At 37.4% G+C, this 26688-nt stretch overlaps 1 protein-coding gene and 1 pseudogene across 1 annotated transcript in view; one reads left to right on the top strand and one right to left on the bottom strand.

Moving 5' to 3' along the window:
* LOC118980457 (probable G-protein coupled receptor 158) overlaps nt 1-26688 on the top strand; it is a 165148-nt gene that overhangs the window by 22006 nt on the left and 116454 nt on the right. Inside the window, exon 2 of the mRNA XM_037037069.1 lies at nt 1067-1290. Coding sequence (XP_036892964.1) covers nt 1067-1290 — 224 coding nt within the window. The remainder of the gene's footprint in view (nt 1-1066; nt 1291-26688) is intronic.
* Nucleotides 5277-5793, bottom strand: LOC118980432 (60S ribosomal protein L26-like; annotated as a pseudogene).

Genomic DNA, 26688 nt, shown 5'->3' with positions numbered 1-26688 from the left:
TATTAAAATAAAGCAGACAAATATATTTTAGAAGAATTGTGAACCTTTAATAAAGAGGGAGGGTAATAAAGACTTTCTATTACATTTTGTTATTAAAATACTATTAATGAGAATAACTGTTTTCCCAAATTCCTCAATCAATCAAGGTTATATTATATACCAAACCATGTGGTTGTGTAATATACTAAACTGGGTATATGTTTAATAACATTTTTCATGTTGAAATATTGAGTTGGATATAGGTGTTTTGTTTGTTCATTGGTTTTACTACATGGTGTTAATTGGATGATTGTCAATGCTATACTCAACAATTAAAGAGATCTTTATCCTGGGGCTTCAGAGCTCAGTTTGATCCCTGAGATAGAATAATCTTACATTAAAGGGAAGGCAATAGCAGCAGTTAGATAACAGTGAGGCAATGTCCTATGGGTATGCAAATTGAGAAATTACATAGTAACTTATAAGTATGGATTGTACTCAGGGCAAAGGATGTACTATCATTATGCAAATGCACACTGAATAATGGTCTATTAAGTACCATTTTATCCAATTTAGACCTAATGAACTTGGTAGATGAGATTCCTGCTGAATTAAGGAGTAATCAAAGCCTCATTTTGGATTTTTTGTCATCTAGGTCAAGTAGCTTCAAGTAGTTGTGTATATTTATTTGTTGCAGGAAAGAACCAACTTTCTTATCTTGCCTCTGGTTAATTCTTTGAGAAATATTTATAGAACTTGATATGTGTCATAGAGGGTATCTATTGGTGAGTGGGAGATAATGATATAAAAAACTTAGAAAACTATTTGCTGCCTTTAAGGAGTTCTATTTGCATGTTTGATAATTTTCCTCAGTTACTCTGAGTGATACTTTTTTTTTAATCAAATGGATAAAAAGAATTTTGTTTGAGTCTAAAGGCAAAATAACTCTCCTCTCTAGCAAGAAGGTTGACAAAGGTCTTTAATAAAAGGAAAAAGAATGAAAAGGTGAAGATGTGTTTTGACTCTGTACTCAGTCTCACCTGTCTCAGAGGTGCAATGACACTGTGGTTTTATTTGGAACTTTCAGGAAGGGGTCCGGATCACCATTTTGCAGAAAGTGCAAAAGATGTGTCAGAAGAAGCCCATGTCTGCCTACCCTGCAGGGAGGGCTGCCCCTACTGTGCTGATGACAGCCCCTGCTTTGTCCAGGAGGATAAGTATTTACGACTTGCTATCATCTCCTTCCAAGCTCTGTGTATGCTGCTCGACTTCATTAGCATGCTGGTGGTCTACCACTTTCGCAAAGCAAAGGTAAACCCAGGTACCCTGGTTATGATCTTCCTTTTTTATTATAAAGTGATCTCTTCCTTTTTTTTAAGCAGTTGAAGTTTTCCAAATCCTAGTGGCTTCTCTATTAAGCAGAAATCTTTATATAATAGAACGGGACTAGAGTATAAAAGTTATATTTTTAGCTCTCCAGAAGAAATAGGGACTAAAAATATGAAACTTTATTATAACATTTTTTTCTACAGAAGATTTCCCTCTATTTAGCCTAGAGCTTGAGTTCTTCATTGTCTTAAAGGATTCTCTTTTACATCATCTCTTTGGCCTCTCAAAGAACTTACTCTGCCAGTGCCCAATGTATTGTTAAATTTTTTTCACATCTAGAAAGCTTTGTGACATTTATTATATTTCATTTTTATTTCTTTAAGCCATATTGAAATATGGGAAATAGACCAATGTATTTTTGAACAGATTATACTTTGAAGAATGAATTTATTCATGACCTTTTATTAGGTCTTACATTATTGTCCCAGAATAATAGTGCTATTGCAAAGAGCTTGTATAGCTGTTGAGAGAGCCTGTCCCTTGGTTCAGTTCTGAGAAATCAAAGAGTAGTGTAAGCATCTGTGTGCTTCTCAGTCAGGGGTGGATGGATGCTCAGATGTTCGGGGCAAAGCTTTCTGGGGAGCTGTCTGCCGCGGGTCATCCCGTTAATTCTATGAAACCAGTGCTGTGTCAAAATTTGTGGTTCTTTTGCTTTCAGAAACTCATTTTGCCATTGGGAAGAAAATAAAAATCTAAAGTTTCTACCTTTTCTGAATTCATATGACCCTCCCCCCTCCTGCCCCGTGTTAGCAGAGTTGTACAGATTGGTTTGGAGCTCATTACAAAGATCGTTCTAGTAGAAATTGTTCTAGTTAGATTTTTTTTTAATTTTTATTTATTTATCTTTAGAGGGGAAGGGTTAGGGAGAGAAATATCAATGTATGGTTGCCCCTCATGAGTCCCCTGCTGGGAACTGGCCTGCAACCCAGGCATGTGCCCTGACTAGGAATCAAACCGCAGATCCTTTGGTTCCCAGGCCCACGCTCAATCCACTGAACTACACCAGCCAGGGCTCTAGTTAGAATTTTTTTTTTAAAAAAAGAAAGAAAAAATCTTTCTTTGAATGGCATCTATTACAAAGCTTCGAGTAACATTTAGAAAAAGAAACCAACAAATGCTGTTGAGATTCAGGGAGAATGTATCCATTATGTTAATGTTACAGACTTTAATAGTTATTTTTAAATCGTTTTTAACATAAGCGTACAACACAACTTAAAATCAGGCTTCAAGTCACCAAGAAAATGCAAACAGGAAAATTGTTCTAAATTTAACCAATAATTATCTTTTTATTGCAACAAACTGTGCTAAATTGTACACGTGATAAAGTAGTAGGCAAGTGGAGTTGAGAAATATCTCACCAGTTACCTAGTAAAATGAATTGCTTTTTAAAAAACCTGTCAGTTTCAGAACAGGTAGAATTGAAAGGTCTGTTTAGTAACCTGATCCCAAGTCTTTCTATGTAATGTAATTCATTTACACAGTGTATAGCACATGGTTCTTTATACATTTTAATTGATTTTTCTCATTAATGAGTGGTCTTTTAAATGAAGTAGGGCTATGTGACGGGTAGAACGTTACCTTGGATGAAAAGAAAACTAAGATCATTGTTGCTAGACTGGTATCTTAATCACATCAATGTTACTTAACATTTTCAAAGTTATTAACCTTGTGAATTTCTCTGTATCTTCATAGGAAATGCCACTTTTTGTCACTATCATAAGAATAGATATTTTTACATACCATTTGGTGAAATTTCTTTAAATATAAACTAGTTGGAAAACATAAATTAGACATTGTCTAGTTTAAGACGGATGCCTTTGGAAGAATCAATGAGTTTTCAGTGACTGTGACAAAATATAAAGGGGGATATTTTTAGGAAATAGGTTAATAAAGTCAGCAAACAAATAAATTTGTGACTGAGTCCCTGGTTTTTATCTAGAAATATGACAAAACTTCAGAACTGGAATCGAGCAACCTCTTATTTTTAGAAAAGAAAACCCAGCTTCTTAGAGATCTTAAGTTGCCTGTGTGATAGTTGCATTTAGTCTTATTCCAGCACACAGAATAGATACTTCTAGAAGATTAAACATATAAGTGATTAAATTGAAGCCAAGTGAAAATAAAGACAGCAAAATGTAGTTGAAATCCAGGGTGGGCCGTAGTAAAACAGACTCTGTGAGGGCAGGTGTACTATTCTAGCCCAGGGCTAGAAAGAAGAGACTTTTTTGTTGTTTTCTGAAAGCAGTGCAAAGAGGAGAAAAAAACAAGTTGTTGTGCATGAGATACAAACTAACCAGTCACTTAGGTGAAACCTGAGTATTCCTAGCACTCAGTCTTGAAAAAAATTTCTTAAATGGATTCTTGTACAGAGAATATTGTTAAATGTAGCAAGTCATAAATGGTCCTCTTTCTCATCTCACCAAACTCAGCCTCCAAAACCCCCTCATCCAGTAGAGTCTAAACAGTTTCTATGCATGAAATCTTTTGCCATCCTGGATCCAGAAAAAGAGATGACTGCAAAATCTTCACATAAACTTTCTTAAATATAGTTGCTCTTCATGAGTTATCAAAAGGTATTCACTGAGTGCCACCAAATTTGATCTTATAATCCCTGTCAAGATTGGATAGCAGCTTTTCCATGTTTCTATTGAGTGTGAATCTGTGTGATGTAATAAATAATATAACATAATATAACAACATAACATATATGTAATATATAATTAATATATAGTGAATGAAGCTAGGGATACAACTGACATGTACTATGAAGGCTGAGGCATCTGGTCAGATACACCGTGGGAGAGAATTCTCCTCTTCCCTCTGCATGGAGATGTCCAGAGAGAGAGCCCAGGGATACCTGGTTGGAGAAGGAGCCTGAGCGGGCATCTGCAGCTTGTCCCCTCTTTCCTTTTGTCCAGCATGTCAACGGTATTCTTTAATCGAGTCTCACCAGAATTCATGGTACATAACATCTTAGATATTTTTAGTGCTGGACTGTATTTAGAGCCCCCTAGACATGGGTCATTTGGAAATTGAGGTCTCTTTTATTTATATTGGACTTTTTTTGTGAATTGATGAATAAAGAATGTAAGAAAAGCAATGGCAATGTCAAACCCAGCCGCTGATCCTGTACATCTGGAAAGCATGCAAATATGTTGAAATGGTAACAGATAATTCTTCTGCTCTAAAATGAAATATTAAATGATCATATCAAGAGACATAAGATGGTACAGAAAGTTATGTCTTTCAGTTGGACTGTTCTTCCAGGGAAATCTAATTATGAAAACTTTAAATGAGGTTTAACCAAGCCAAACATCAACTTTGTAGCTGGTTAGTAGCAAAAATCTTTGGTCAAAGATTATTTTAACATTTTATCATAGTAAAAAACACAAACTAGATTCCACTTTATTTTGGGGTGAGACTTGTGGTATGACGCCAAAAAGGCCAAGTTAAATTTTACTCTGCACAAACATTTAGGGAGCTAATTACATATGTGTTGCTGTGTCCTTGGTGAAAGATTAAATCTATCAGTAAACTGCGAATGCTTTTCAGCCCAGTGAGTTCTTATAAAACAATAGCAACTTTAAAATGGTATTTTAAGGATCTTGAACATTGAATATTTTGAAGTTGTTTTACATTTTTCACCAAATATGACAAGTAACATAGTTTTCTGTTGGCTATTCTGAAGAAAGGGTATGGTTTCTCACAGCTTAAAAATGTCAAATGTTAGTACAACTCATTTTCAAATGAAATTTTGAGGAGAAAACATTCCCTGGAAGGTGGAGTAAGGACTTTCACATCATTGCACAACCGTCATGACTGGTCATTTCCAGAACTTTTTTTTATCATCCCAAACCTAACTCTTTTTTTTTTTCAAGTTTTTAATGAAAGCTGTATATAAGATTACATTATTCCTGAATCTTCTCAATTGTTTCTTCCTTGCGTCTGCCCTTTTCCTTTCCTACTTGGCCAGATTTGACTTTATGGTCAAGGATCTCTGCGGCCTTTGTCCCACCTTATTCTGGTGATGGCCACCTTGCTGGGATGAACGCCCGCGTGGACAGTTGTCCCATTAGCTTCCTCCTGCTGCACTTGTTCAGTGTAGGTGACAGGTTTCTTCCTGTAAACCTGGGCTACTTTGCCAATTTGCTGCCCTTTATAATGTCCTCACACAAGCTGAACTTCATCATCCTTTCAGATGTGCGTGGATGGAACACTGTATTTCTGTCTCAGCTCTTTGGAAAGAGGAGGAGACATAATCTTCCTGTGAATGTGGGAAAGTACATTGAAATGACTTTTGTGGTATTTGCTCCAGTCAGAAGTCACAAAGGGACGAACTTCATTTTGACCCCTAGCGTCTCTGCGATGGCTGCAAACGGGAGGAGAGCCCAAACCTAACTCCTCCCTGATTGAAAAACTCCCCATTCCCTTAGCTCCTGGTGACCTCTTTTCTTCATTCTGCCTCTACAAATTTGTCTTTTCAGGGTACCTTCATATAAGTGGAATTATATACCATTTGTCCTCTTGTGTGTGGCTTATTTCACTTACTATAATTTTTTAAGTTTGTCCATGTTTTAATATATATCAGAACTTGATTTCTTTTAACTGCTGGATAATATTTTATCATATGCATTTGGCACCTTTTGTTTATCATTTCATCCATCGATAGACATTTGGGTTAGTTCCACCTTTTTCTATTGTAAATGGCACTACCATGAACATCTGAATACAAATATCTTTTTGAGTGCTTGCTTTCAGTTGTAACCTAGGTGAGGGGTTGCTGAATCATACGGTTGGTCTGTGTTTCACTTCTCAAGGACCCTCCAGGCTCTTTTCTACAGAGGCCAGACCATTTCATACTTTCACCAAAAATTCATGAGTTTATTCAGTTCCTTCATATCTTATTATTAAATCCTATTATTATATCCAAAATCTTTTTATTCAATGTCTAGTGTTAGTGACCTGAGATTTGAGAGATTAAATACTCTGCTGCTAACTATCCTTTCTCTTTAAAATGATGGACTTGAAATGATTGATTTTAACCATGATACCTAATATTATTTGTATAATTTTTCTTTATTTTTATGTTTTTTCCTTTTTATTGAATTTATTGGGGTGACACTGGCTAACAAAATTACCCAGGTTTCAATTGCACAGTTCTATAGTGCATTAACTTTACACGGTGTGTGCGTTCACCACCCCATGTCAAGTCTCTGTCTATCAGCACTTATTCCCGCCCCCCCATACCCTCCTCCACCCCCCCAACCTCCCTCTGTAGTTTTTTTCCATGAAATACATTTAGATATATGTATGAAAGAAAGCCTCAAATGCTAAGCATGAAAGTCATAGAACTATAATTATGCTTTCTGAATTAACTTTCAAATAATCTTCCTTAGGACAGAAGAAATCTGATAGTGTCAGCTGCAGCATTGCATTGGGTGCAGGGCAGAGAATGATCAAGGAAGTGTGGACTAAGCCTTCCCGTACCGAGCATCAATACACTTATCTCTAAAATGTTAAGGCTTCATATATTTAGCCCTTGAAAGTTTTCCAGCCTTTAAGAGCTTCCTATGTAAAATAAAGATACTGTTTAAGTAGGATTAGCTGTCTTTTTAATGATAAGTGAACTTGAGCTAAAACATGATTGCCACCTCCTGTCAGTTTATTAGAGCACTATGTTATAAAAGATTCTGAGCCAGTAAGTGGATTTATTCTGAAAGGTGATTGTTATTGTCTAAATTTAACAGCCATATATGTTAGCAAGGAAACTAATTATATGCCTACCACATAATTGCCATTCCTTTTCTGGGAGTTTCAGACTCAGGGAGATAGTGAGGGAAGAACAACTACTGATAGAGAATGTGCAGGGTCTTGGTAATAAGCATGGCTCTGAAGCTGTTTTGTCTAGGGTTAGCCCACTCCTCAGAGAATTACATCAAACTCTAAGGTTTCTACATGTGAGTAACTGTTTTAGCCAGCCTAGATATAACAAATTTACTCAGAACTATCCTGTTCCATAATTTACTAGCCAGTTCTCAAGTATTTGGAACTTGACATAGCCTGGAATGTATTTTGACAGGTGCTTTCCTCTAAATATATGAAGGTAAATGCACTTCAAATAAAATATAATGTGTTCAATTCGTATTAACTTCTTATTTTCTTCTGACAAATACGTGTGGTATATGTTACTAAAAGTGCCAGAAGAAACTTGATCTTAAAAATTATGACCTCCATCTCACGCACAACAAGCGTCCCCAAAGTGTCTGTTGTCAATAAGAAAGTATTTTATGAGCTCTTAGTACAGCTCAGTCCCCAGCTTGGATTTATAGTTTAAAATATTTTCGTTCTCTTGTTACTTTAAAAATTATTTTGCTCATGTGTAGGTTACTCTTTGTTAAAGCTACTTTTATTAGCAATCAGGAAGGTCTACTCTTTTGGTTTTCACATCATTAAGTGTAAGCTTTAGAACTAAATTTTACATTTAAACAATTAAAATTAAAAGGCAAATTGGAAAAAAGTTTTTTGATATAATAGTAAAGCATTAACATTCTTAATCTAAAAACAAACAGACCCTCTTAGGAATCAATATGAAATAGAAAAAAACAATAAAAAATAGGCAAAGAACATTTGAAATGAAATGAAATGAAATTGTATAAGGTTATACAGTATAAATTTGGATTTATGGAATCCTTATAGTCCCCATGTAAGATGGTATTATCCTTATTTTATATTTGAATAAACCAAAGTGTAGAGAATTTTAAAAAGCCAATCCAATATTACTTGGGGAAGCTGTGATTAACATTCAGGTGTGTCTGACTGTATAGCTCATTATAGCTCTTAATTACTTTGCTGTACTATGTCATGGTTACAAGGAAAAATTTATCTTAAACTCTAAAAAGTAGATCTAGCCAACCCACTTCTATTTTAATAATCTAAGTTCTAGGCCTACATGCTTTCTTCTAACTTCCTCATTCCCTTATGCTTCACTGAAATTTATGTCCTATGCTTCATTTTTGCTAGGTATCTGCTAGTTAACTAAATAAATCAAATGTCTATGTGGTACAATTTAATTTTTTTTTCATATTTTTACTGAAGTTTTTGAGGGACATCAGTTAATAAAATTACCATATAGGTTTCAGGTATACAATGGCACCATTGTAATGGCTTTATATGGTCCTTGCTCTGCTCATTGTGTTACTACACAGTTTGGCATTTTAATGGCATCCTTTAATGACTTAACCCAAGGAGCGACTCATACATTAAGTGTCTGGAAAAAGTCCAACCATTGTTAATATCATGAGAATGGTTTTTATGACATTCGTGTAACCTTGAAGCTAAGGAGAGTGGACTGCTTGGAATATGCATGGGTAAACAATGATAACTTCACAGTACTGGTCTGTGGGAGTGGTAGAGGCTGTTGAGTGAGCATGTGTACTGTGTGGCCATCACATTCAAGATGACTGAGTGAGTAGAGCAACGAATCTGTATCAAATTTTGCATGAGACTTGAACATTCCTCTGTGGAAACTATCAAATGATTCAGAAGGTCGCAGCTATGGGCAACTGGTGATTGGCAGCTTCATTACAACAATGAGCCCACTCATGCACAACGTCTTGTACAGAGTTTTTTGGCAAAACATCAAATCACCCAGGTGACTCAGCCCCACTACAGCCCAGATTTGATGCCCTGCAACTGCTGGCTTTTCCTCAAACTAAAATCACTTTTGAAAGGGAAGAGGTGTCAGACTGTTGAGGAGATTCAGAAAAATACAATGGGGCAGCTGATGGCAATAGGGAGAACTGTATGAGGTCCCAAGGTGCCTCCTTGAAGGGGACTGGGTGTCATTGTCTTATGTACAGTGTTTCTTGTACATTGTATCTTCTTCAATAAATGTTTCTATGTTTCATAGTACATGACTGGGTACTTTCTGGACAGACCTTGTACGTAATGGCTTAGAGGTATGTGTGTGGATGTGTGTAGATGTATATAAATGTCAGGGTGGCAATAAGGGTTCATATGGGGAGAAAGAGGACAGTACAGAAAAATAGTTTAGCTGAAGGGTCTCTTTCTTTCTGTGTTTCTTAAAAAAATCATTTAAATAACCTCCTGCTCTAGCTGGTGGCAGCTATACTAACTATGAATTAATGAATAGCAACTGAAGAGATTACAACATACCTGTATATGCCTATGAGACATAAAATGCTTAATGATTACCAAAGTTCCATTCTTCTTTTGAGGCACTTACATTTACTTATGCTTATTTGAATGGTAAAGCCAGTTATGTGTCAAGTATCTGAAAAATAACTTTTTAAAAATTAATGTATTGTATACTGAGCTTCTTATTTGAAAAATATGAGACCAATCTTGTTTTTTTTAATTTTCCAGATCTTCATTTTTGAAGCCCATTCTAATATTATGTAATCAAAAGTCTTTGCACAATAATAAATTATGCCCTTATTAACTGTTTACTCATGAATATTTAACTAGGTTAACAAAGATGATTTTGATACTGGGTTGCCCAGAAGAGGCTCCAAACTAATGAGGAAATGAATTAAAGAAATAGAAAATATATGAAAACATATTCTAAGTGTGTTGAGTACTTGGCATGGCAGTAGGGAATAGTAGGTAATAAATTAAGGTCATAGACTTTAAAGTTTGTCTGTCCTGGTGCCTCTTCTGGCTTCTCAAATAAGAGCTCTTAAACTTTAGGTAAATTACCAATGTCCTTTTTTCTTAGTCTCCTCCTTTGTAATATAGGGATAATAAATCTAACCTCATAGGGCTATGGTAAAGATAGAAATGTGTGGAATATTTATAAATTTGTTACAATTAATGATCTATGAAATGTTCTCAATAAATGTTAGCTATTAATAGGGGGTATGTACCCATATTATAGAAGCATAAAAAGTGGTTAAAGGGTGGTCTGGGAACACTCAAAGAAGAAGTGGAACTTGAAAAGAATTTTGAAAATGAATTTTATTGGTCAGACTGAAAGGAGGTAAGAAAATAGGCTAGGCAGAGAGGCACATATACACAGATACTGGAGTGCACATAACACATTGAGGATATACAGATATTTTAGTATGGGTCCAGAAAAGCCTGGCTAAGCATTTGGATTTCATTCTATAGGGAGTTGAGATAAATTGTTGAGGTGGCTAATGATGTTAGACATTTGGGTCTGGCACCAGAGAAATAGGTTGGTAAGTCATCCATTCATTCAGTCAGTCAGTGTCTTTTGCTGTTGTTGTTGTCTGTTTGTTTGTTTGTTTTTTTAATTTGAGAGTATACTAATTTCCCTGGCATTGTTTTTGGATGGTGAACAAAACAGGCATGGTCTTTGATGCTATGAATGGAGTTTATATAATCCTAGCATAAAGATAAGTGAGTAAATAAATTAATAAATGCCAATACTAATAAGTGCTATGAAGGAAAATTAAAAAGTAAAGTGAGAATAGAAGAGTAATGGGCTTTTTTAGGAAGACTTCTCTGTGGTGGTATCCTTCAATCTGAGGTCTGAAGGATAAACTGGGGTGGAGGGTTGGTTGGGGAATAGGGATGAGGGAGTATTCCAGGAAGAGAAATTCACATCTGTGATGGTGCTGAAGTGTGAAGAAGCCTGGAGTGTTATCCGGACTAAAGGAGGCCAGCATAGGAAGCAAATAGTAGCAGAGTAGGAGAGTGAACACAGTAATTTGGAGAGAAAGTCAGTTGCCATTCATTCAGAGGTCTATAGACCAGAGCCAAGAGTTTCATTTCATTTGACATGCAATAACAATCTACTGAAGGATTTGAAGCAGGATAATAAATGATCCTATTTAGGCACTAAACTAATTTTTCTACTTCTCTGTGGAGAATTAGTGAGGGATAACTGTAAAAGTGAGAAGAAATGATGTCTATTGAATTAGTCTGTATTGGAGATAGTGGTGGCCATGGGGCCTGAGAGGAGTGGCTAAATCTGAGATACCCTTGGAGAGAGAGCCTACAGGACTTCCTGATAAGTTTGATGTGAGAGATGAGGAAGAGAGGAAAATTAAATTTGATTCTTTGAGGTTTGTAGCTTGAGGAAGTAGGTAAAGGAAGAGTTGTGCTATCTACTAACATTAAGAAAGTGTGAGCCCTGGCTGGTGTGGCTCAGTGCATTGAGCACTGGCCTGTGAAGCAAAGGGTCACTGATTTGATTCCCAGTCAGGGCACATGCCTGGGTTGTGGGCCAGGTCTTCAGTAGGGAGCACATGAGAGGCAACCACACACTGATGTTTCTTCCCCCCTCTTTCTCGCTCACCCCCCTAAAAACAAATAAATAAAATCTTTAAAAGAAAAAGAAAGTATGAAATAATGAAAAGAGAATAGTTTTAACAGTGGGGGAAGGAAAAATTCTGGGCCCTGGCTGAGGGTAGCACAGTTGGTTAGAACATCATCTTGCTACACCACGGTTGTGGGATTGATTCCAGTCAGGGCACATACTAGAAGCAACAGTGAATGCCCAAGCGCGTGGGGCAGCAAATCAGTATCTGCCTCCTGCCACCCCCACTTCTCTCTCTCTCTCTCTCTCTCTCTCTCTCAAATCAATGTAAAAAAAAGAGTTTTATTCTGGAGATAAGTTTAAGTAGGGTTGCCAAATTTAGCACATAAGCAAACAGAATGCCCAATTAAGTTTGAATTTTAGATAAACAATGAATAATGGTTTAGTATAAGTCTGTGACAAATATTGCACATTACATTAATACTAAAACATTATATTCAGTTTATATGCATTGTTTTAGCTGGCAACCCTAATGTTTAACCTACCTACAAGAAATAGAAATAGAGATTTCAGGAGCAGGAAGCTGAGTACAGGAGTTCAGGCTAGAGCTGTAAATTAGGAGTCATAAGCATTAACACGCAGGAGTGTAAAGCTGTGAGAGTGAATGAGGTTACCCACATAGGAAATGTAGGAAGAAAAAAAGAGAGAGAATGCTCAGGACTGACCCTTCAACATTTTGAAGTCGAGTAGAATACAAGAATCCCTTTTGAATAATTGTGGCATAGCCAAAGATAATAGAGGGAAGCCAGATCTGTGTCATATTGTAGAATCCAAAAGAGGACAGCATGGCTTGTGGGAATACTATGGAGTAAAAAGATAAAATGAGAGGAGAAAATCCTGCAGTGGATTTGGCAATATAGAGGTCGTTGGCAGCCTGAGCTGTGTACTTTTATATAATTATTGAGGAGGTAAAAAAAGCTTATGTACCCTAAACTCTAGGAATCTTATTTGGGAAGGGAGTAGAGAAATGGTGTGGGCTGGATAATGATAGTTAAAATCACGGCATATTCTGAGCTTTCCCTGGGGAGTGCTTAGAGTAAGAAAAGAAGACATCTGAAAATAGAATCTTGGGAACCAATAAAGGAAAAGAAAGGATGGAAAGGGGCAGGAGAGTGAACCAGCCCCAACAGAGAAATTTTGCAGAAATCAGAGGGGAACTCAAATGAGAGGGGGTTGTGAAAAGTAGCAGGTAATACAGAGTGATGAAAAATGAGGCCTGCAATATGTACCATGGGTACAGCATTGCTGCACCCATCTCACATTGTTTTCATTATTATAGTTTTGTCGGGATTTAAGTGATTGATAGCTGGTGATCTTAACTTTCAAAATCTTCTGGATATATTTAGTTTTTACTCTTTCATATTTATCATTTAGGAAAAGCTAGTCAAACTCAATGCAAAAGCTTAATGGGATTTTTATTGGGATTGCATTGAATAGTATAGTAACAATCGTCTAATTATATAGAAAAATAGAGTTTTAGATCACTTCCTAATACCATTTGCAATAATTCCCAGATGAAAATGAATCTATGGATTTGATGATTATGAAGTTATTGAAAATGTTTGCTTGAGTAGTATGTGAACTGTAACTGCCATAGAAGTCAGCTTGTAGTAGGCTCAGAGGTGGATTGAAGATGGAAAAGCAGAGGATGTAAATATGTGGCGTTCTTTTAAGAAGCTGGGTCTAAGGTAGGCAGAAAGAGGGTCTGACCACATAGCCAAAGAGTTGACTCGGGATTGAGGGAATTTTATTTTGAGAGATAGGAACATTTTTACCAACGGTTAGAAAAAAGAGAGAAGAGCAGGTTGAAAATACAGGGAAACATAGAACAATTGATAGAACAGGGCCCATAGCACCTAACAGAAGGGAAAATGATCCTGAGTACTGGTGAGATTTTCACTTTGGCCAGAGGGATATCTGAATTGTATCTGAGGCTAGAGAGACAGTGATGTTGTTGAGGCAGCTATCAATAATTTTGGGTTGAGGCTACAAAGTTGAAAATATTCTAGCTTGGATTTTCTGTCTTAGACTTGGAATAAGGTCATTTACTGAGTGTTCTTTTTTTTTTAAATGAGAGTTTACATTCAATATTATTCTATATTAGTTTAAGGTATACAGCATAGTGGTTAAACAATCATATACTTTACAAAGTAGTTCCCCTAATATTTCAGATACCCACCTGGCCTCATACATAGTTATTACAATATTATTGACTATATTTCCTGTGCTGTATTATACATCCCTGTGGCTGTTCTGTAACTACCAATGTGTACTTCTTAATGCCTTCACGTTTTTCACCCAGCCCTCCCCTCCAACCTTCCTCCCCTCTGGGATTCTTTTTAGTGTGTTTGTTTTAAGTATTTTTTATTGATTCTATTATTACCGTTTCCCAATTTTTTCTCCTTTATCCCCCCTTCCACCCTGCCGCTCAACCTTCCAGCATTCCCCCGCCCCACTTGGTTCCTGTCCATGGGTTGTACATATACACTGAGTCCTCTGTTTCCTATACCATTTTTTACCTCTGTTAGTCTTGAGCAGCATGAGATAGAGACTGGAGAAACCCGTTAGAAATGTAGGGTGGCTACTGTAGGGGAAGGAGAGGTAGTCCAAGTGCCATAAAAGGGTTGCTGAAAGCACAGGTTGAATTGGAAATCACAGATGTTTCTCTGAAGTTCTTTCGAAAGGAAGAGAAGCAGGAAGCTGAAGGTAGTGTTAGCGTAGGTAGTGAGGTGCACTGAATGATTATCATTCAAGGAACTACAAATATTTTGAAAGTGGCATTTTTATGTCCATTTGTTTTTCTTTTTTTTAATTGTTCACACTATTACACATATTTTTTTCTTAAAGTAGATTTACAGAAGTTTCACTCTCCAAGTTTCTTCATGCATTTATAGCATTAATATGTGTGACTATTAATTAATTTTAAAGAAATCCCAGGAGGGAGAGAAATCACATTAATGAGCATCTTTAGTTTGCAAGTGGAGAAAATGATGCCTAGTGATACTCCTGAGATCACAATGCAAACCACTGTTTACTCATAATTTAAAAAGATCCTTCAAATTCAATGAAAAGAGCGTATTTTTAAAGACTTTAGTAGGTGTGTTACAGTTGCACGATTATGAAGTTATTGAAACCTTTTGCCTGTTTCTAGAGTTTAGTAGATAGTTATCGTTATGCCTATCCCCGTTAAAAGTGAAATCAGGGAGATTTATTTTGTGAGTTTTAATTCTTAATACAAAAGGAGCCAGCAAATTATGCTCTGCCACCTGTTTTTGATAAATCAAAATGAAGAATATTTTATGGCATGCGGAAATTGTATGGAATTCAAATTCCACTATGCACAAATTAAGTTTTATTGCAATATAGCCACATTCACTTGTCTATATGTCTCTGGCTGACCTCACACTACAATGGCAGAACTAACTAGTTGTGACGAAAATGGTGTAGTCTGGAAAGCCTAAAATATTTACTTTCTGTCCCTTTACTGAAAATATTGGCTGTCAATAAAATATAACTCCTGTCTGGTCCAGCTTCCATCCTCATCTTTTCATCTCCCAGTGCCTTGCTCATTGGACCTGTACCTTCCAGGGTTATTTGCTCTTTCATAAGGAACTCTTAAACACTAAAAAGCCTCTATGCAGATGAATGAATGCACAATGTTGTAATTTCGGATTCAGGTCAGGATACCTGGATACATTTTCACTAAAAGGTCACCTTGACATGCTGTAATTCTCCCATGCAGTCTCTTCTGTCAACTACAAAGATGATTCTAATTTGGAGCATCTGCTAGTATCTTGACCTGCTGTTCTTTTTGTGACATACCAGGCCCTTCAGATCCTGAACTTAAAATTCCAGAACAGTTTTTGCAGGCAGAATGACTTGAGCAAGACGGCAGGATGGTGAGGTCTCACCCCGTATTTCAAAAGGAGATACTGGGAGCCCAAGTTCATTGTCTGGTTCTAAGTTCTGACGGCCTAGAGAAGCATGGCTTGGCTGCCTGGATCATAATTTTAAATTTTATTAAAGTTTCACTTTGCTAAAACAAGTTTCATTTGAGCCGTGAGCTCTTGGTCCACCCCTTATTTGTATTCAGTTGAGTTTTGTCAGTACTTTGGAGGGTAGATCTTGCTAAGCTGGAGTGCAGTGTGTCTCTTCAACATTTTGAAGCCTCCTGATTTTCTGTATCAGTGTTTCTCCATCCAGAAGTCAGGCAGCATCCCTGAAGGGGTTGCACAGCACCTTTCCTCATATTTTTGTCTGTAGTACTTTCTGTCCTGTGGCCTCTCTCTTCACCCAGATGGAATCACAGGGTTCCAAGGTAACAGGAGGGACAACCATGACAAGGAGTTACTCATTTTTTCTCTCTGTTGGAGATTTTAGAGTTGAGCTGTCATGCAACCAAGGCTCTGTCTTATCTCCCTCTTCCACATCTATAAAAATCATGCTCTCCTCTACACGCCTGGAAATATATAACCTGGCTTCCTGAGGACAAAAGGTGAGCCTGTTTTTGTTGGTTTACCTGTCTGCAGTATTTCAAAATGATACATCCCTCTGGGGTTTCACCTCAGTCCTCCAGATGTCCCCTGTGTCTCTGTACCACAGGTAAGAGAAGATACATGGGCTGAATGCTGGCTGAGCATGTGAGCCTTGGCCACTGTTTTCAAACTGACCCAATTTTGATGAACCCTGAGAGGTGGGATTAGGCTATTTTAAGAAAAGACACTATTGACTGACTATACCTTGATTTGGGTTCCTTTCCAATAGCCACTAAGAGAGGAAAAACAAGGCCTCTCAAACAACCATTAATTGAATGCTCACATGTTAGTGTTTGTAGAAGCAAAGCATAGGGTTCCATTTTCTCTTTAAATATCCATACTAGGACCCAACCAGTAGAGCCTAAGGAACATACCTGATAGGAAGATATTTGTTTTGTTTGGAGGAAAGCTGAGTAGACCTGAGAAAAAGTGTAGGCTCAAGAGAAGTATGATTCTCATTGTCCCCTTTTCTCATCCTTATTTTCTTTGAAAGATCTGTGACAGTCAGACTATCTTTATAATACTAATTAGCAAAGTGACAATTTCTTGTTTTTCACAGGTCCTAGAAATGTGCAGGATTTTTTAGAAATTCAAATGCTTTTAAAGCTTATTTATTCATTCTTATGACTTCTCTGTTTATCATTTCTCCTAAACTATTACTAAATTTAAGTTCAGTGCAATTTTATAATACTGCTAAGGACACTTAAGGGTATACATTATTCTCTATTTCAGGATATTCAGATAGGATCATATTTGACGCTTCAGGAATGCAGTCAATTTTTAGCTTTGGGACCCAGATTTAAAATAGATTAGAGGTAGCACTCATAGTCTCATTTGTAAAACATTTGCTCTCATTTTCTTTATGAAAAATAGAAAGGATAGAGAAGCAAGGCAAATAATAATAGCAAAGAAGCTTAAAGTAAATAAAATAGGGCATAACCCTTGATGGCCTACGGCAGTCCAAGTTTAATATGGTAATTATTATGGGAGCTGTTATCATCCATATTTACTGTTTACTTACCTTCTGTCTTTGAGCCCCAGCACTCGTCTCTAGAATATTTTTTTCCAAATTAATTCAGCCCCCTTCACTCAGCACATACCGGTGCTTCCCTGAGCTATGGTTTGGCTGCTGTCCTGCTACCACCCTCTCTCTTCTATCTAAAGGTGCCTCTACACCTGAATCGATTAGGGGTTAGCACAGCGTGTGATGGCAATGTCAGCACAACCACTTTGCCTACTTCTGGCTCTTGTGATTTGGGGTTTGCTCTTTCTGCTATGAAATTAACTCTGTGATTCTTACCCTTCTGACTGTTAGGCCCTAGCTGGCCTATTTAGACTATTATCAGACACTCACTGCTGGTCAGTGACTATTATTTTCAATGAAGTCTCATGTGCTTAGGTTGGGTGGGTGTCACTTACATCTATCAAGCAATCAATTGCAGAATCCTTTGTGCAGCTTTTTAAAATTCGTTTAAGCAGACCCCTTCTCAGACCTTACAAATAAGTTTCCTGGAATGGGGGCTTCATGCAAGTATACTGTTTGAAATTGTCATAGGTATTTCTAGTATACCTCTCAGGCTGGGAACCACAACCTTAGAAATGATCATTTATGTCTTCTTCTGTAGCTGGAGGTAAAACCTAAAAACAGTCCTTCTTGTCTGTGAAGAAATGGGACTTTTCTTTATTAATCTTGTGCTTTTCACTATCACATAGACACTTGACCCTTTAGAAATCATAGTTAATCTTTTTAGCTTTCCTCAAAGAAAAATAAAACCAAGAGGTGATGTATTTTCTTACATCAGCAGTGAATAGAGAGAGAAGGGCTATTTGAACTGTTCAGGATTCACTTACTGAAATTAAATGCCTGAGTTCTTTACTCCACGCCATTAAATAACTAAAGTGAAAACTTATTTTAAACTGTCTGTAAATCATAAAGAGGGCTCAAGTGTAAATGTTGATTCTAAAAGAAATCAGATGTAGAGGAAAGCCCTCCTACTTTAATTAATCTATTTCAGGTGTTAGCAGCATAAAGCAGCTAACAGAAAAAATAAGGGCTGCACACACTAGAAAGGAGGCTTTGGGTTTGATTTCTTGTTTGTTTTTGTTTATGACACAAATAAACAGAGAAATGCTTTCCTGAAGGTCAATGAATGGTTAAGTGCAACAACATATGAACCAACAATGCAGAAGGCAAACACTGTTGTCTCACCAGTGAGACAAATATGGGAAATAAGCCAAAAGACGTGGCTACATGAGATAGATGTAACAAAAACAGACAACATGTAAGACTCGCATATAAACAACAGAGGCAGCTGGAGTTCAATTGAACCCTAGACCTTCTCTTCTCCTATTACCTTTGCCCAACAATCTGATATTTCCTCTGCTCTCTGGACCCAAGATCTCAACTGCCTAACTGATATTTCCGTTTGTGACTCAGTACATCAGCATGTTTAAAACCAACTTCCTCTGTCAAAACCCAATCCTCTCACTCACTCCTGTCTCAGGGAATGCCACCACCGTCCATCTGGGAGTACCTTGGCCCCACAGCATCCTCCGGGACACCTCTCTTTCCCTCTCTCTCCATAGCCAGTTGATCACATTCCTATCAACTTTGCACTATCGAATGGATTCACTCTTCTCCATCTCTGCTGCCACCATCCTGGACCAAGATGCCATTATCTCTTCCCTGAATGTGTATGATATCCTCCTGCAGTCAAGTTCTTCTTCAATATCTTCTCTACTCTGTAGCCCAGGGTCCTCTCTAAATTCAGTTTTATCATTTTAAAACCAGTCTCTTTACTAAAAAATCCTGTGATAGCTTTTCACTGCTCTAGGATAGAGACCAAAATCCTGAACCACACTTGTAGGCGTGATTGGCAGCTTCTCTTTACAACTTCAACACCAATTCCCCTCCCTTTCCTTTCGGCACTTCTGTCATATGCTTGTGTCACTTGATGACACATGCCCTCTAGGGACTTAACACTTGTGATTCCTCCATTTAGAATATCTCTTTCCTTACTCCATCACCACTCACACTTTATACAAGGGAAAATGACATAAAATATCTATCATGTTCATATATATTATTTCAGAAATTTTAATTTTTAATTATATGTTATTGATTATCTCAGTTATCCCAATATTTCCCCTATTGTCCTCTTCCACTCATCCCCACCACTCCCTCAGGCAATCCACATACCTTTGTTCATATCTGTGGGTCATGTATATAAGTGCTATGGCTTCTCAATTTCCTGTACTGTACTTTACATCCCCATGACAATTCTGTAACTACCAAGTTGTGCTTTTTTAATCCCTTCTTAAGTAAGTCCCTCTAAGATTTCATATAATAATGATTTGGTGATGATGCATTCATTTAGAATTTTCTTGTCTGGGAAGCTATTTATCTGCCCTTTAATTCTAAATGATAGCTTTGCTGGATAGAGTTATTTTGTTTGTAGGTCCGTCCTTTTCATCAGTTTGAATATTCCTTGCCAATCCCTTCTAGCCTGCAAAGTTTTTTTTTTTGAGAAATCAGCTGTGTTATGAGAACTCCCTTGTAGATAACTATCTGCTGCTTTCTTGCTGTTTTTAAGATCCTCTTTTTATCTTTAACCTTTGGCTGGCACTTTGATATGATGTGTCTTGGAATGGGTCTCTTTATGTCCATCTTGTTCGAGACTCCCTCTGCTTCCTGGAATTAGATGTCTATTTCCTTCACCATATTAGGGAAGTTTTCTTTCATTATTTTTTTCAAATTCTTGCTCTTTCTTTCCTCCTCCTGGCACACCTATGGTACAAAGTTTGGTGTGCTTAAAGTTGTCCTAGAAGTTTCATATACTATCCTCATTTTATTTGATTCCTTTTTCTTCTTGCTGTTGTGGTTGATTGTTTATTGCTTCCTTATGTTCCAAATCATTGATTTGATTATCAGCTTCTTCCACTCTACTATTGATTCCCTATCAATTGTTCTTTTTTTCAATTGCTGTACACTTCATTTCTGACTAGATCTTTTTTATATCATTGAGGTGCACACTAAGTTCCTTGAGCATCCTTATAATCAGTGTTTTGAACTCTGCATCTGAAAGATTGCTTATCTCTATTTGTTTAGTTCTTTGGATTTGTGTTCTGTTCTTTCATTTGGGCCATGCTTCTTTGTCACCTCATTTTGTGTTTGTTTCTATGTATTAGGTAAGAACTGCTATGATTCCCTGTCTTGGTAGTATGGCCTAGTGTTGTATGTGTACTATGGGGCCCAGAGGCAGGACCTCTCCTATCACCCAAGCTGAGTACTCAAGGTGTGCCCTTTGTGTGGTCTGACTACACACTCCTCTTGAGGTTGAGCTTTAACTGCTCTTGCCAGGTCAATGGGAGGTATCTATCCAGACCACTCAGCTTCAAGAACTGGTCGTGACCACTGAACCTCAGCCCTCAGTGGAGGTTCAACTGTGCTGGGCCCCACTCCACAGAGCAGGGCTTACTTCAGCAGGTCTCTGATGCCTGTTTATGTTTTGACTGGGGCCACTTGACATAAGCTATAAACTGATCTGCAGCTGGATGCTTCTTGTGCTGGGCTTGGTGGTACCCAAGCAAGGCGAGGCTGTGAACCAGGGCCAGCTGCTGCTAGTGTTCAACCGGGGGCTACTTAGCAAGGTATAGTGATGCCAGCTGCTAGAGTTTGAGAGGATTTTGGAAGATCAGAAGCATGTGCCAAGGCAAGTCATCTGGATGGAAAAGTCACTGTTAATTGCTTGGGTGGGTCTGTAAGTTGGGCATGGCAGGGTATCAGGGAATCGACAGGGCAGGACAAACAATGTGAGCCAGGTTGATGGAGTCTCAGATATAGTGCCCACTGTGCTCTGTGGCTTGTGAGGGGAGGGCTCAGAAGAGAAGCAATGGCCTCTTCCAGCAGTTCTGTCTTGGAGAAAGCTGTACCCAGGCTCTTGCCCTTATGCCGAACAGTTCAGTTCTTTCCTGTATGCCACTGGTGTCTTTCAAGATGCTGCCCCAGTACTGGAGCTCAGTAAGAGTGAGTCTGAGTAAGTCTGTGTGCAGGCCCTTTAAGAGGAACTGCCTGGGAATCCAGTACTTTCTTCCACTGGCTCATTCTCCATTGGTTTTTATGGCTAGAAGCCATGGGGACTTATCTTCCCAGTACTGCAACCCTGGGCAGGGGGCAGATCTGGTGTGGGGCTGGGACCTCTCACTCCTGAGGTATTGCTCTTACTTTTTATCTGCCACACATAGGTGTGGGACCAGTCCATTCCGTGTCTCTGTGTCTCCACCCCTCCTACCAGTCTGAGTGAATGTCACTTCTGCTTTAATTCCATGGTTGCAGGACCTCCATTCAACTTGATTTTAGCCAGTTCTGAGTGACATTTTTTTCTATAATTTAATTGTAATTTTTGTGTGGTTGTGTGAGAGGGCAAACTATGTGTACCTAGGCCACCATTTTAAAGGTAACTTCGTGGGAGAAATCACAGTCCCCAGGTCTGGGAAGGTAATGGCACTACCAGCTTCTACATTACTCATCTGAAGGGAGACTATTTCAGTAGAGGCACCAGCAAACAAAGATGTCCCGAGGACATGGGTGTGGTGGAGTGGAGGTGTTGTTCTTACCCATGCTCCATCTCTTTTAGAACTCTCAATATTTTAACTGCATATGGCCCATTCATGTGTAATGACTGGACATGTAATTATGGTCACTTAAATTATATTTAAGTCAAAAATATTCTATTTAATTATTTCCAACTGACTTCCCTAAATCATGTTCTAGACTATTCTTTATTAAAATATATTTGACATATACCATTTTATATATTTAAGGTGTACAATACGATATTTTAATTTGATACATTTATATATGACATTATATTGCCATTGGAGTGATAATTAGCACCTCTATTACATTATATTATCGTTTCTTTTTAGTGGTTGGTATAATTAAGTTATCATCTCTTAAAGAGTTTGATGATTATAACACAATATTGTTTATATTCTAGAGTACTTTCTTATTATATTTGGTTACTATATAATGTGTCTGCTGAAAACCAGTTGTAACTATTAGGCAATATCAACAATTCTGATATGAATTGATTTGAATATTCACCAGCAAATGGGTACAATTTTTTTCTATGTCAGCCCCAAATCAGAAACTTTTTTGTAATTATAGTGTTAGTTTACATTGATAGATAAGATAGGGATTTTTGTTACTTTATCTGTACATATGGTGCCTTTTGGGAAAAAGGCATTACCTGAGGCCAGAAAGAAGAGTGACTTGTCAGCTGAAATGTCACAAAAAATGTTTTTTCAAATTTAAACACAGTTGAAGTATATTAGCAAAAAATTCACTCATATCAGAATTTAATAACTTATTAAATGGCAAACTTGTTTATACTGAAGGAGAATTCGATCAAGATTTTACAATAAATTTCTAGACAATATTTTCAAAATAATCTTACATGCTCTGAGAAGTTATCAGGTATATATGTATATATATAGTTAAGGTACATTTTCCTGTAAATAGTATATTCTTGAAGAATTGGATTTAAATTGAACTTTTGAAAGCTTTTAAAATAAGCTGAAATTAATACTAATATAATGAAGTTGTCTCAAAGACACAGAGTCAGTAAGTGGCAGAACTAATATGCAAAACGCAAGTCATAAAGACTCTGGAGCTTACATATTTAATTACCACCCATGTGTGGTGTTTCTGGTCCTTCACTGAGTGTGGGTGAACTCTGTGTTTCTTTCTGTCAACTTCTCACCCTCCTTTTTGTAGGGCTTTCTTCAGTCTTTGCAAATTAATCAGATAGATGTAAGTGAATGAGAAGTATGGAAATGTCATCGACTTAAATGGAAGCTAATAGAAGATGCAAATTGAATACAAATGGTAGAAATGGCCAGAAAATTAAGTAATACAGGTATCTTTGCTAGTTTACCCCTTGTATGGTGGTAAGTCTTAGAAACTGGTGGCACCAACTTCATGATATTTGTGGAGTAATAAAAGGTCTATTGATTTTTATCTTCAACCACCTAAGTGTGTCTTTCAAATCCTTTGTTATTTATTTTTATGAAGCTATAATTTATGTACAGTGAAATGCATTGATCTTTCTTGATACTTTATTTTATTTATTTAATTTCATGAATTTATTACCATTTAATCCCCTTATACTCTCTCACCCCCAGCAATCACCACACTGTTATCCAAGTCCAGGAATCCTTTTTCGTTTTCGCCCTCTCTCCATCACTTTAGCTGTCATCCTGCTCTCTATCTATGAATCTGTCTCTATTTTTCTTGTTAATGCAGTTTGTTCTTTAGATTCCACATATGAGTACAATCACATGGTATTTGTCTTTTTCTGAGTGGCTTGTTTCACTTGGCATAATGTTCTCCAGATCCATCTATACTGTTCTGAAGGGTAAAACTTTCTTCTTTTTTATGGCCAAATAGTATTGCATTGTGTAAATATTTCCATAGTTGTTATATCCATTCATCTATTGATGGACACTTGGGCTACTTACATATTTTGGTGACTGTTAATAGCACCACAATGAACATAAGGGTGTCTAGGTTCTTTTGAATTAACATTGATCTTGATGAGTTTGACAAATGCTTACACCCATGTAAGCCATGTAATCCACAATCCCTCCCATCAAGAAGTAGAAGTTTCCATTAACCCCAGAAATTTCTCTCATGTCATTTCCCAGTCAGTTCTCACACCTTTCTCCCCCATGAACTAGAGATGACCATTGTTTAGATTTCTATCATACATTAGCTTTTCCTATTCTAGAACTTTATATTAATGTTATCATGCAATATGTTCTCTTGTGTGTCTGGCTTCTTTAGAACAGTTTTGGGGATTCATTTTGGTCATGGGGATAAGTTGTTTTCTCCTTCTATTTCTAGTTGTATTTCATTGTATAATTTGTTTATCCATTTTCCTGTTGGAAGGGTTGCTGCCCTTTTTGGTAAATTATAAATAAAGTTGCTGTGAGCATTCTTTTTTTTTCTTTTTTTAATATAATTTTTATTTAATTCTTGTTCAAGTACAGGTTTCTGTCTTATATTCCCAACCCTGCCCGCCCCCCACCCCATGCTCCCCGCCTCCCTCCCATTTCCACCCCCCACCCTTAGTTATTGTCCATGTGTCTTTTATACTTGTTCATGTGAGTCCATTCCCTTTTCCCCTATGATTCTCTCCCCTCTCCCCTCTGGGCCCTGACAGCCTGTTCCATATTTGAGTGTCATTGGTCGTATTTTGCTTGCTTGTTTGGTTTGTTTAGATTCCTGTTAATGGTGAGATCATATGATATTTGTCTTTCACCGCCTGGCTTATTTCGCTCAGCATAATGCTTTCCAGTTCCATCCATGATGTTGCAAAGGGTAGTAGTTCCTTCTTCCTTTCTGCAGCATAGAATTCCATTGTGTAAATGTACCATAGTTTTTTGATCCAGTCATTTACCGATGGGCATCTAGGCTGCTTCCAACTCTTGGCTATCGTAAATTGTGCTGCTATGAACATCGGGGTGCATAGGTTCTTTTGGATTGGTGTTTCAGGGTTCTTAGGATATACTCCCAAGAGTGGAATTGCTGGGTCAAAAGGTACGTTCATTTTTAGTTTTCTTAGAAAATTCCATACTGTTTTCCATAGTGGTTGTACCAGTCTGCAATCCCACCAACAGTGAACTAGAGTCCCCTTTTCCCCACAACCTCTCCAGCACTTGTTGTTTGTTTCTTTGTTTATGATAGCCAATCTGACTGGTGTTAAGTGGTATCTCATTGCGGTTTTAATTTGCATCTCTCTGATAGCTAGTGATATCGAGCATCTTTTCATGTGTCTCTGGATTCTCTGTATGTCCTCCTTGGAGAAATGTCTGTTCAAGTCCTCTGCCCATTTTTTGATTGGGTTGCTTGTCTTCTTTGAGTGGAGCCGAATGAGTTCTTTGTATATTTTGGAGATTAAACCCTTATCTGAGGTATCATTGGCAAATATGTTTTCCCAAGCTGTTGCTTCTCTTTGTATCTTGATACTGTTTTCCTTAGCCATGCAGAAGCTTTTAATTTTGATGAGATCCCATTTGTTTATTCTTTCCTTTATGTTCCTTGCTCTAGGGGACGTATCAGTAAAAATATTGCTGCGTGGAATATCTGAGATTTTCTTGCCAAGGCTCTCCTCTAGGGTTTTAATGGTTTCACGGCTTATATTTAAGTCTTTTATCCACCTTGAATTTATTTTGGTGTATGGTGTAAGTTGGTGCTCAAGTTTCATTTTTTTGCATGTAGCTGTCCAGTTCTCCCAACACCATTTGTTGAAAAGGCTGTCTTTACTCCATTTTATGTTATTGCCCCCTTTGTCGAATATTAATTGACTGTAGAGAGTTGGGTTTATTTCTGGGCTCTCTGTTCTATTCCATTGGTCTATGTGCCTGTTTTTGTGCCAGTACCAGGCTGTTTTGATTACAGTGGCCTTGTAATACAGTTTGATATCAGGTATTGTGATCCCTCCTACTTTGTTCTTCTTTCTCAAAATTGCAGCAGCTATTCGGGGTCTTTTCTGGTTCCATATAAATTTTTGAAGTGTTTGTTCTATGTCTGTGAAATACGCCATTGGTACTTTAATAGGTATTGCATTGAATCTGTAAATTGCTTTGGGTAGTATGGACATTTTGATGATGTTAATTCTTCCAATCCATGAACACGGTATATGTTTCCATTTATTTGTGTCTTCCTTGATTTCTTTCTTCAGTGTTGTGTAGTTTTCTGCATACAGGTCTTTTACCTCCTTGGTTAGGTTTATTCCCAGATATTTTATTTTTCTTTTTGCTATATCGAATGGGATTTTTTTCCTGATTTCTGCTTCTGCTGCTTCATTGTTGGTATACAAAAATGCCTTTGATTTCTGGATATTAACTTTGTATCCCGCTGTTATGCCAAATTCATTTATTAGTTCCAGCAGTTTTTTGGTAGAGGCTATAGGGTTTTCCATGTACACTATCATGTCATCTGCAAACAATGCCAGTTTTGTTTCCTCCTTTCCGATTTGGATGCCTTTTATTTCCTTTTCTTGTCTGATCGCTGCAGCTAGAACTTCTAATACTATATTGAATAGAAGTGGTGAAAGTGGGCAACCTTGTCTTGTACCTGATCTTAGTGGAAAAGCTTTTAGTTTTTGCCCATTGAGTATGATGTTGGCTGTAGGTCTTTCATATATGGCCTTTATTATATTGAGGAATGTTCCCTCTATTCCCACCTTGCTGAGTACCTTTATCATAAATGGGTGTTGTACCTTATCAAAAGCTTTTTCCGCATCTATTGATATGACCATGTGGTTTTTGTCTTTGCTTTTGTTTATTTCGTGTATTACATTTATTGATTTGCGTATATTGAACCATCCTTGCATCCCCGGGATGAATCCCACTTGGTCATGGTGTATGATCTTTTTGATGTATTGTTGGATGCGATTTGCCAATATTTTGTTGAGG

This window comes from Sturnira hondurensis, unplaced genomic scaffold (genome assembly GCF_014824575.4).
Source record: "Sturnira hondurensis isolate 20B ecotype Veracruz unplaced genomic scaffold, ASM1482457v3 Scaffold0022910, whole genome shotgun sequence".
In the NCBI taxonomy this organism is placed as follows: Eukaryota; Metazoa; Chordata; class Mammalia; order Chiroptera; family Phyllostomidae; genus Sturnira; species Sturnira hondurensis.
This window is presented reverse-complemented; position numbering and strand designations above follow the sequence as displayed.